The sequence below is a fragment of the Alosa alosa genome, chromosome 14 (genome assembly GCF_017589495.1).
Source record: "Alosa alosa isolate M-15738 ecotype Scorff River chromosome 14, AALO_Geno_1.1, whole genome shotgun sequence".
NCBI lineage: Eukaryota > Metazoa > Chordata > Actinopteri > Clupeiformes > Clupeidae > Alosa > Alosa alosa.
Window position 1 is genome coordinate 10,563,971 of NC_063202.1, and position 12,500 is coordinate 10,576,470.

The window sequence follows — 12,500 nt, forward strand, 5'->3', positions numbered from 1 at the left end:
CACCCTCAAATGTCACCTCTCTTCAAGGACACTAATGGCAGGGCCTTTCTGGGTGCCAGACACACTGGAAGCAATGCATTGGAACATACCTTTGGCTCAGAGCATGCTTAAGGTCATGACGTACATAAATTAGTTTATTAACACATTTTTAATGATTAGATAAAAGCAGACGCTACTAAGAGGCATGATGTTTCATAACAATGTGACTACAAGCCTAAACAAATTTAGTCATGCAGAATTAATTGCAAAGTGTAAGGCATAGCCTATTAGCGCCATACTTTCCAATCATTCCATTTAATAGGTTTGCTGAAAATGCAGGCAAAGAAGACAAAAACAGTCTTATTTAGAAGTTGGTTTGGTTAAGGTGATGTTACAGTAATTGTTCAACTGCAATTTTAAATATCAACCAGCCATCTGTGAAGTCTCTGTAGGCAGACTATCACGTGGTTAAGTGTTACCACATTTGGAACTCCAGCAATGTGTGTTTGCATAGAATAGTATTCAAGCTTGAATTGTGGCTGACACAACTCCTAATACATTTCCAACATTCTAAAATATTTTTTGTATTTACCAGCGATGTGAAATGACTGATTGCTAACATGATTGAAGGCGCGTCAGAGTATAACTATTGTATGTTCCCGTGTTTTCTTTTGACCACACATCATGTGTGTGTGTGTGTGTGTGTGTTTGTGTGCACATCATGTGTGCCCTGTCACATCTTAGCTTAGAGTTGCTTTGTCATGTGTTGGTGGAGGGCTTTGTCATGTGTTGATGGAGGGCTTTAAAAGTCAGCTGCAGGGTCTTAGTGCCAGTCCTGTCAGGCCTCCCAGGGCCTCCTGCCGATCTCACTGCCCTAATAGCATCCCGTCCCCAGCTAGCTCCCAACACCCCCACTGTCCACCCTCTACTGGATGACCTTTCAGTTTGCTGTTCTGTCAAAAACAAAATGTTCCCTTCAGGCAGGATGGAGGAATGATTTGTTGTGGTCGTTGTCCACGGTTCTATCCAAAAGTGGTTGACAACATTTTCTTTTGCATACGATTCGGTGGATCATTTGCCAGTTCAGATTTAGAATAAGCCGACAGATTTAGATCACAATCTCATCAATATGTTGTTGTTGTTGTTTTTCTCTTGCATGTTTGTTTGTTTGTTTATTTGTCTGGTTGGGATCTACAGCGCTGGCATCGGCCGTACTGGCTGTTTCATTGCCACAAGCATCCTCTGCAAGCAGCTGAGAAATGAAGGGGTGGTAGACATCCTCAAGACAACCAGCCAACTGCGCCTAGACAGGTGAACCCAAACCCACTCTCATTGCACCAGCTCAATAACAACTACACTACAGTCTCAGACATTTTTTGACAAACATGATGAAAGTGTAAATAAATTAATGAACATTTAGTCACACTTTACTTGGATGGTCTCCCATGGACCATCTACATCTACAAGATGCTCAGATTAAGCAAACTATTTAGAAGTTGTTTTGGTTAAGGTGATGTTACAGTAATTGTTCAACTGCAATTTTGAAGGCTGAACTTAAATATCAACCAGCCATCTGTGAAGTCTCTGTAGGCAGACTATCACGTGGTTAAGTGTTACCAAATATTCTCCTCCATTTTGTCTGTCTAACTGAAGTCAACTGTCTTTGGCTTCAAGGGGCGGGATGATCCAGACAGCTGAGCAGTACCAGTTTGTTCATCACGTTCTCAGTTTGTATGAGAAGCAGCAGTCCTACCAGACAGAGGAGTGAACATGGCGGACGTCAGCATCGTCCAGTCCCTCCTCACAGACCAATGGCCCCGTCTGCCCACTCTCTGCCCCGTCTGCACTACATCAGATCCAGCCTTGCATGCCATTCCAACAGACCTGCCTGACCCTCCGCATGGCATCCCATCGTCCCTGACCCACAGCCCTGACCACAGCGGCGCACCTCCGAAACACACCAACTCTGATCGAGACACTTCATCAGCATTCAGAGGAAGCACGCGATCGACAGTCATTCCAGCAACCTGACCAAACACATTCAACCACCTCTTTTGCGTAGCTTCATCAGCAAACATGATCCAGAGAGAAGCATTCGTTTTTGAACTGCCCCCCCCTCCCTCCACCTTCTCTCCCACCCTTTTGAGCACTGACTTCATGAAGCCTGTGAGGGAACACTGAGGACAGAGGGTAGCTCAACGACTCCACCCTGGATGCCATCAGCGCACATCCCCAAAGACTTCCTTGCCTCGCAGCCCAAAGCCTGACACTGGTATGAGGTATTGCCTCGGTGCTGCCGGACTCTCTCTCAATCCGAATGTAAGAAGGGTAGATGGCCATGCGTCACAAACCAGATCTCAGTGTGTCATCACAGCACAACAACAATCCACTATGGAGCAGGACGAAGATGAAGAAGAACAAAATCACAGAGGGACAATCTCGACCTTCTTAGTCTTTTTACCGCCGTGTTTGTTATGAGACTGACCGTGGTCATGGGTCTCATAAGAATCTGGTTGTCGTGCTGCGTGGCTTATCGGCAGAGCAGCAGTATTGTTTGCCAGCCAAAAAAACTGAAGGATTTAGAGCCTAAACATTCAACGTCTATCGGTCTCAACAGGGCAAAACTAACACACATACGTACATAGTTAACATAGTCAACACTGATGCCAATTTTCCACTACAAGAGAGTGAATGCATTATTGTGTGTTTGCGTATGTTTATGTGTGTTTGTGTGTGTGTCTGCATGTGTGCGTGTCTGTGGGTGTTTGTAAGTGCAAGTGTGTGTGAGTGTGTGTGTGCAAATACACATGTGAGCAAATACACACGTGTGCATGTATGTGTGCATGAGAGAGAGAGAGAGAGAGAGAGAGAGAGAGAAAGAGAGAGAGAGCATATTAATACGATATGATGACATGGGTGCGTGCGTATCATAAAATATGTCTTTCTTAGTTGAGAGAAGTCAGTCTCAAGCATGTGCAGTATTAGTTCATAATGGTTTGTTGAGTGGCTTGTTGGAGAGGCACAGAGCGGCTCTCCTCACCCAAATTCTCCTATAGAATGTCTACAACTGCACAGGCAGGACGCCCTGCTATTAACTACAACAAGCTATAATGTTTTTTAGACATTGACAGCCTGCATTGTGGTTGGTCTCAAGGAATAGGTTAATCTAGCACATGTATTTTATACATAATGGCCTTACTCAGTGTCTGTCCGTTGGTCTTGTCCACATGCCTTCCTGTCCATGACTCTCCTGCTTGTTGCGTTTGTTCCTGGTGGTGTTCCACTTGACTTGAACACACATTTGATGCTGCACCTCAAGATTTTATGTGATCAAAATGCCGGTACACTGTATATCCAACTACTGTTAACCATGTACATAACAGCTTGCTTCTGTGATGGAAGTGCGAGAGTGTGGCATATCGCAGGAGATTTACAAACCCTGGATTTGCAGGTGTCCCTCTGTAACTTGATCAATGACTGATCTTTTATTGATTTGCCTGTTTCTCTTCTATTGACTTGGACTTAATTTGTATGTGAGTCAGCTTACCCGTTTAGTTCTCTGGGTGTATCATTGGCAGCAAAATGAGACAGAAGCATTGTTCTAGATGGCAGCTCTATCAAATGATCTGACAGCTTTGCTCAGATGTTTCTTCCCCCTCCCAGTCTGCATGACAAAGTCAACAATGAACTGTGTCCGTGTGAGTGACTCCGACAGAGTGTCTGAGACATTGTATCGGCGCTCTGCGTAATCTGCATCCAGTGCGGCGTGCCATCCCTCATCTCTGCCACTCACTGGAGCCGAGACTGAACGAGGGGAAATGTGCACAGCACTCGGAGGAGGGAATCGCTGGCTAGGCTTCATTTAACGGTCACTCCAGTGATGCCAGTGGAACCCCCCCCCACCCCCACTTCCCCCCCACCTGATTGATTTGTTACTGCATTGAAATTCATGACCTGTCTTTTAAATGTAAATTGTTTATTTTCGTCCACGTCTAATGAAATTGTTTGTATCCTTAATTAATTAAGTAATTAATTACTATTAATTACTACTAGTGTATCATTGTGCTTTGTACTTACTATATTGGTTTGTTTCAGTCCAACGGACGTTGACTTCATATATTTGCTTTATATTATGTTTTAGTGTTATGATAAGTGTGTTTGATAATCTGGAATGACAGCATTGTTTTTGTTTGTTTTTTCTAACTGGTTTATGTTTTGATGTTCTATCTGTTGCAGCATTGCCAACATTTCCCGGTTTCTGTACACTGCCAAAGACTTTCTTCAGAGTACATTTATACCCATAGTAGAGGATACTTTAGGCCGATAAGACTGGACGTATAGAATGAATGCCTATTGTTCTGGTGCATGTGCTCCAAACTGGAAATAGACCCCTTGACCTTGGTGTTATTTGCACCATGTTCAGCTGACTGAGCCACAGCAACACCATACTGAAAATGCTAATCTTATAAATATACTCTGTTTGCATCCAGCTAATTCCTACAAAGTGGACTACTCAGACAAAGTGCAGCAGCAGCAGCAGTCTTAAAATCACGTGACTGCAGCTGATTAACTGTTGCCTTTGCAGACATAAAATGAAGGTCTTAGCGGATACACACAAACATCAATTTGTATCCATGTTTCATATTTATGCCGTTGCAGCGTTCTGCGTCTCGTCCTTCTTGTTGAAGTTAGATTAAAATAACATACAAAGGACAAGATTGCCAACTTATTTCCAGTTTTTATACCAACAGGAAATTTTATGAACAATCCTGGGCATTTTGATGCTTATTACGCCTTTGCCAGGGTTATCATGGTAAGCTTTGTCTCTTCAAGGCCGACTAATAATAATAGATCCAGAGTAGACCACACTCAGCCTTTCATGGTGGTTTGAACAGGAAGTACTGCTGTGGGTGGTTAGAGTGGCACCCAGCACTTCCTCCTGCCGTCCACTGCTGCCAAGCTCCCTCTCTCTGCACTTGGCCTGGACGAGATGGCCGCTCATCACCCCCTGCTCCGTCCCAGAATCCTCCATCTGTCCGGGCCATCTGTTCACCCTGGGCTGGAGCGAGTGCGGCCGACGCGACCGCAAACACTTCCCCCCTCTCTCTCTTCCACATCAAGCCTCTGCCTGTGAGATAAAATACACTTCAGGTGCTCTGCTGTTGGCAATGTTGTGATGGATTCTTAGCATTCAAAGGAATGTGAGGCGACGCCTCATGTATTCACTTCTGTTATGTTGAAATGTTCCTTTTTTCTTCAAATATCTCCAATGAACTACCTGAAATATGTTTGTCTGTTATTTATTTATGTATGTATTTATATTTATTTGAATATTTATTGTTTGATATAATCATTATATCCCAATCAATTTTAATGGATCCTAAAATGGCAGAGGACCTCTTTTTAACCATTGCCTAATCAGATGCCTTGTGTCCATGCTGTGAAAGACCTACATAGAATGTAAAACCACTGAATTGACCATTTCATGGCTTGTACGATTGGTTATTGCTTGATCTTTAAAATAAAATGCTACTTGTATTTATCAAAGAAAATCACTGATTGTTCTCCATGCAAAAATTATGCATCAATTGCAATGTGCAGTGACGTTCTAGAAAAGTCCAGTTCTTGTTTGTTTCATTTCAACCAATATCTTTCTCAGCTTGTTTTATCACCATGGTAACAGAATGAGGAAGGCTGCGGTGGCATAGTGCTGTGTGCATTATTTGAGTGGTTTTCAGGGATGGCCAACCTGTAGGCCTATGCAAAGTAGGCTTGCAACAATCTCTTCAGTGTAGAGTTGCTAAGATATCTTTGGATAATTATTGCACAGTATCTATTTTATTATATGTTTATGGTACTAAAAAACTATAAAGAAGTTGGCAAAGATCATCATCATCATCACTATTGGCATCATCATAGGCCTCCCCTATTGAGAGGAGGAGAATCCTACCCTTTCATTGTATCATGCCTTTCCTTTGACACCCAATTACTATGCTACTATTTCAAACGATAGAATGAATGGCTCAGCTAATAAGCCTGCAACAGATGAAAGCCATTAAATCCCCACATTGTGTTTCCACTAGAAAAGGCTATGATACCCTGCAGTTTTGTCATGCCAGTCATGTTATATAGTCATGTCCAACTGTGGGCCTTCTTTTGATGAGATAAAGTATATCCACCATTCATGCCGTTTTATTCACTGATGTTCAGTGGTTTGGAGCACTGGCTCAGAAGACCTCTTGCGAATTTAACTGGTTAGGGCTACATCATAAACAATCTCTCTCTCTTCTCAAATAGAACCAATAGGTTATTTGACATCAATATATTTTAGTTAATAGTCTACTGTCATGGACAGACTCTTGCCTTACTGTGTACAGCTTTTCAATTCTCCCCAAACTACCGTGTAGGTATGTCTCCACCTAGTGGAACACCTCAGTAACACTCTCTATCACAGTAAGATACAAATAGATACAAATAGTAAGGTATTTAAACATATAGCATATATATACATGTTATATATATATATATAAATTATATTTTATATTAAATATATATGAAAAGTAACAAGGCATTCACTCATAGTGCTCTAAGCAAATGAAACAATTTGCGCACCGCATGTTTAAGGACATGAGAGCATAAAAAAAAATCAAAAAAGTAAACAAGAACTGAAACATAATTAAGCAACATAATTAAAAGCGGCACCTAATTACGTAACAGCATATATTGTCCTTAGAAATTCGACACTCAAACTGATGGTCTGTTTGTGAGTAGGTTAGGCTACAAGCCATTTGAGCATCCAGACTGATGGACTCATGGGGAATTTAGTGGCCTAAATGTCAAGAGTGTAGAGCTCGAAAACAACTTTGCTTGCATTATAATCCTGTTTGTTTCACATATCAACACAGCCTACAATTCCGGAATCAGTCATTTGTGATTGGCCGAAAGTGACATCACCGCTTTTTTTCAACGCCTCCCAGTACATGACCTCATCGATGGCTCAAGAGAACTGTCATTGTACACATTCCTGTCCAGTAAAATTCCCTGTAAAAGCAGATTGGTTGTCTTCAAAAAACGTCCACCGATAAACTATTCCCTTATTATTATGCTAATAATATGGCTAATATATCTCAGCTTTACATCACTAGGATATATTTGCAAGAATTAAATTATGCACTGTAATTTATTATTGCGGACTCGGTCACCCACATGTCTCCAGCACAATTTCATACAGAAATCCCAATAGCCTAGTTATCCTGGGCTGGACACTACTAGAATGCAGAATAATGAATACCAGCCAGATATATCATAGGAACTATTATTACTGTAAGAATAAGTTAAGAATCCTATTGCAGTAAGCAGGCTACAATTATGACCCATCATTCATCTCGCCCCACGCTTCAATGGTGGCGGAGCTAGTTACCGCAGAACGCAACGTGATTACGTTGCGTGTTGCGACTGTACTCTTCTCTGACAGTGCCGCAATTCTATCGTGAGGGGGACCTCCCTTCGTAGGGATGCTACCCTTGCTATGTTCTGTAAGTCATAACAAATCTAAATTATTCATCGAGTTTTTTATGCTGCGTTCATCTGATCCACTCCCATCCAACAAGGTAGGATTCATCATTTTTATGTGTCATAGCTTTAGTTTAATATTCAGTACTCCATCTCATTTGTCTCGATCAAGCTAAATTGACGAGCAGTGAAAGTCTCTAATGTCATGGTATATATCGTATTGTAAGACTATTTAAAAATATGCTCTCTGCCCTCTGCGACGTTGGAAGTGTCCATGTTCTTTATAAGCTTGGCATGTTGTGTTGTTGATTAATGTGCAAGATAGAGTAGCCTATGAACTATACTGTGTTTAGAACTCATCTTGTTAGGTTTGAGTAATGGTATGAACTTTCTTCTGTAGGCATACTTATTTTAAACATGTTTAGTTTTGTTTTCTTGCTGATAATTAGATTTAAGTATTGACATGGTGACATCAGCATACAGCTTGAACAAGTAAAGTTTCTAAAATGGGATTTATCTTTGCTATTTACTGAGACATGTGAGAATAGACAGCAGTTTTGATAAGGCAAGGCTGATCAGTGGTGAGCTCAGTGGCAGTGCAAGTCTGTGTTTGTTTGCTTTGGTCTGATACTGGTGCTGTTCCTTTCTAAAGCACCTTGTTGTGATGTCACCCCATGGACTGTTTTGGTCTCCAGCACTGTCATTATAGGCTCAGCAGTTTCAGACATTAGATAAAACAACCATCCCGTTATGTCAATGGGACCTCTTTTGCTCCAAACAGAAGATCATCTTAATAGGATTAATCTCAGATGATGTATGCATTCGTTAACAAAAGTACAGTTTTGACAATGCACTAGTTTATGAAAACTTGACTGGGATGCCCCTTATTGGTAGCCTACTTTGTACTACAAAGACCACATTTGAGACTTTTTTTCACACCGTGCCCACTCGATGCATACCATCTCAGCAAAATGTGTACAAAGACCATGGTTATTTCAGTAGTAAAGATGCTGATATGTTGGATGTGTAAACTGCTTCCATTCGATGTCATTGCAATATCATTGCAATACATCACCAGGATATTTTATACTAGATGGAGAGGTAGACACTATTGCAGCATTTCAGGCGTCTTGTTTAGCAAGGCGATCATAGAGCTGTGTACTGTTCCCTCTGACTGTCAGGTTCCCTCATAGCAGTGCTGTCTCGCCCCTCCCTGCCTGCCTCTCAGGCTGTTTACTTTCTGAGCTGTAGCACAGGAGCAGAGCAGAGCAGCACAACACAACACAACACAACGCCATTAGCTCACTTGCAGCATCAGCCTGTTGTGCTCCTTTGCTCCACTCTGCTAGGAGAGCACTGCCTTCTCCCTTTGCTTGGTGTGATCCAGCAGCACTGATACATGGTTAGCAACACAAACATACATGCTTACACAGGTACATACATACCACACACACACACACACACACACACACACACACACACACACACACACACACATCAAGCTTCATGATTGTGACCACAAATAGCTTATATCTTTGTGCACTAGCAAAAAGCCTGTAACTGTGCAGTTGTTTCCTTTACTTTATAGTCATTGCATCCAAGTTGATGTCATTCAAAGTTCATTCAATTTAGACACACAACCATACAGACTTAGTAATAAAGCTTAAATGCTCATAGCCATGGGCAGCCGTGGCCCACTGGTTAGCACTCTGGACTTGTAACTGGAGGTTTGCCGGTTCGAGCCCCGAAGTGCCCTTGAGCAAGGCACCTAACTCCTCACTGCTCCCCGAGCGCCGCCGTTGAAGCATGCAGCTCACTGCGCTGGGATTAGTGTGTGCTTCACCTCACTGTGTTCACTGTGTGCTGTTTGTGTTTCACTAATTCACCAATTGGGTTAAATGCAGAGACCAAATTTCCCTCACGGGATCAAAAAAGTATATATACTTATACATGGCCTCAGTCTTTACTAACCAGTTCTAGGGGCAGCTGTGGCCTATGGTTAGGGCTTCGGACTTGTAACCGGAGGGTTGCCGTTTCAAACCCCGACCAGTAGGAATGGCTGAAGTGCCCTTGAGTAAGGCACCTAACCCTAGCTAGCGTCCCAAGCGCCGCTGTAGCAGGCAGCTCACTGCACCGGAATTAGTGTGTGCTTTACCTCAATTTGTGTTCACTGTGTGCTGAATATGTTTCACTAATTCACGGATTGGGATAAATGCAGAGACCACATTTCCCTCACGGGATCAAAAGAATATATATACTTACTTACTATACTTAACCATTTGACATTTACAAATACCTCCTGAAGGAAGGTCTTAAAAGTGGATTGAAAGTTCATAAAATGTGGACATTTGGGGTGGATAAGGGAAGGTGGTAGATACATCCTTTCTAGAACTTGTTTTCAACATGTTTCAAGTCCACAATTTTGACTTTTGATTTTAGACTGTGAACTATTGTCACATAGTGCCCAAGTCATGTCTTGCACTACAGTGACATATTCTCTGCCCTTCTCTTTTTTTCTTCTTTTCCTGTATATCCTCTACTCTCTTATCTCTCCTCTCCTTCTTTCCTTCCCCTCTTTCAGACACTATGGAGATGTTGACTTCCTCGCCCAACCAGTAGACCTAGGTCCTCTCTCCTCCACGTTTTGTGCCTGCCATCAGTCCAGCCCACTCTGCGTCCCCTTGAGACAAGAGCCATGTCGGGGGTGAAGGTGCAGCGGGGGGTTGTGGACACCCAGAGGCTGGCCGGGATGCTGCAGAGGCGAGCCACTCAGACTTTGGTCATCGATAGCCGGACCTTCTCTGAGTACAACGCGTCGCATGTGCTGAACTCCATCAACGTGTGCTGCTCCAAACTGGTGAAGAGGAGGCTCCAACAGGACAAGGTGTCCGTCGCTGAGCTCCTGCAGCCCAATGGAAAGATAAAGGTACATATGGCACTAGTGACAGGTTAGCTTTGTCCAAACAATAAGAACTACACAGGAGAGTTAAGTGCTTATAAAGCAAGACAGTGTAAGTGTGTCCAAAAAGACAGAAGACACATTAACATACCGGTATGTTTAAATGTTTTTTTCTGTATGCGACCCACCAAATGAACAGCTGAAGGATGTTTTTTGTGTTAATTTGGTGGGAAGCATGTGGGGAAATATATGCCAAAGAAAAATATTTATGAAAAATAAATACATTTTTCAGTTCAGGACACTTGTTGTCCTATGGGTGTGCTATTAGCATGGTATTCCCCTGGCCCGTGTGGCTGTTTGCTGTACCTCACACAGAATTCCTGAGCCTTGAAAGTCCCCAACATGATTTAAACACATGCTATGATTTCACACTTGCTGACAGCAGCACACCCGATCTTCCAGAGTGCTATATTAGACAAAATAAGTTTATTGCACACGTCTGGCCTTGAAACAAGAGCCTTCCCTCCAGTTTGACATTTGTATTGAATGGGACATATTTTTCCATCAGAAATATATCTGCAGATGCCTGATTGACACTGAAACACACCAGAGTTGGAAACCTAAGAACGGGCATATGTCACTTGTCATTTTTCACGGCCTCTGCGGGGTGACCTGCCATTGCATAAAGGGTAAATTGACAGCAAATGGCTATGCAAAACCACAGTCGCCTCAGTGGTCCAGAGATGTCAACATGACGGGTAACGGTGACCCCGCTCCCTGCTCAGGCTTCTGACGCTGGACTGATTTACAGTAGTGGCATTCGCTCACCAAGGTGTCACCTAGTGTGCATCTGGCATTGACTGAAGTATAATATTCCACTTCCTTATATTTGGTTTCTGTAACGGACACCCGACCCACCCTGTGTGTCCTATGTCTTTTTCCATGACTCATTTTCTGCTGGCACCCTGTTTCGCAAAAGTTCCTGTAAAGAAAGAAAATCCATGTAGCCATCCATGTCAGCCAGAGATATGTTTACAGTTGGGCAATTATTGGTGAGACATTAGAATACGTCATACAAGTAGGCAACCGCTTACAACCATGTGTATATTTTTTCATTCTAACTTACCTCACTCTCACACTATATGTCACACTATTTTTAGTAAGTGCTAGTTTTGTATTTCCATTTCCTCTTGGAGCAAAATCAAAGTCGGATGCATATTACTCATCCTTCTACAGACCTATACCACCATATATCTATCACTACCACTACTGTCAAGTATGTTGCTTCCTAAATAATAGTAAAGAACACAAATAAAGTCTGAAAAGAGGCTTTTGGAGATGAGTACAACAAACAAGCTGATACGTCATACGTTATAAATAAACATGTTGTCATTTATCTCATGCATTAGCAAAATATGCATTATGCATAAAAATGCATTTATCTGCATTAGCAAAAACAAAGAGGTCAAGTTCTCCAGTGCACCCCAATCCCCCATTCAGTTGGTGTGTGTGTGTGTGTGTGTATCCTCTCCGAAGAGGATAATACCCGCGATTACTAATGCGGGCCCACATAAAGCTGACTCTATCTCACACACAGGGAGGGAACATCGGGGGTGGAGTGTGTGCTCTTTGTGACCCGTCTCGCATGACATCATCCTCTTTGTATGGCTACCAGCAGCTCTGTGTGGGTTCGGCTTTTGCAAGCTGGGCAACGCCGGCCATTGCACTCGCGCCCACACCCCGGGTGCTGTTCTACCAGGAAGTTCAGGGCTGCCCGCCTCAGACGCAGGCACTTACAGCAGCCGCCTACGTTTAGACGGTAATATCTTCTGTGGGCTTTTATTTTCATGGAAGAGAAGGTTAAAAAAATTGTAATATCTAAAGTAGTGGGCACATGAGCTAGTAGTAAACATAATTCAGACGGCCTAAATAGACAGGTGTTGTTGAAAAGTTTTAAAAATGGCACACAGCTTTGTGTCTTCTCCTGGGATGTCATAAAGTGTCTCTCTGCACCTGAGTCTCCATGTCCATTGCCTGAGGGAGAGACATGGAGAACTCAAAGGGAACCACATGAGAACACAGATCCACAACACAATGTCTGTTATATATT

The 12,500-nt window shown here is 42.7% G+C and overlaps 2 protein-coding genes across 5 annotated transcripts in view; both read left to right on the top strand.

Annotated features, from left to right (window-relative positions):
• ptpn5 (protein tyrosine phosphatase non-receptor type 5) overlaps positions 1 to 5,531 on the top strand; it is a 24,413-nt gene extending 18,882 nt beyond the window's left edge. For all 4 annotated transcript variants that reach the window (XM_048262271.1, XM_048262269.1, XM_048262270.1 and 1 more), the window contains 2 exons: positions 1,177 to 1,290; positions 1,654 to 5,531. In XM_048262271.1, the coding sequence (XP_048118228.1) occupies positions 1,177 to 1,290; positions 1,654 to 1,747 (208 nt within the window). In that variant the 3' untranslated portion in view covers positions 1,748 to 5,531. The remainder of the gene's footprint in view (positions 1 to 1,176; positions 1,291 to 1,653) is intronic.
• Positions 5,532 to 7,462: 1,931 nt separating this feature from the next.
• LOC125306744 (dual specificity protein phosphatase 8-like) overlaps positions 7,463 to 12,500 on the top strand; it is a 53,513-nt gene continuing 48,475 nt past the window's right edge. The window contains exons 1-2 of the mRNA XM_048262239.1: positions 7,463 to 7,589; positions 10,073 to 10,417. Of these exons, the coding sequence (XP_048118196.1) occupies positions 10,187 to 10,417 (231 nt within the window). The 5' untranslated portion in view covers positions 7,463 to 7,589; positions 10,073 to 10,186. The remainder of the gene's footprint in view (positions 7,590 to 10,072; positions 10,418 to 12,500) is intronic.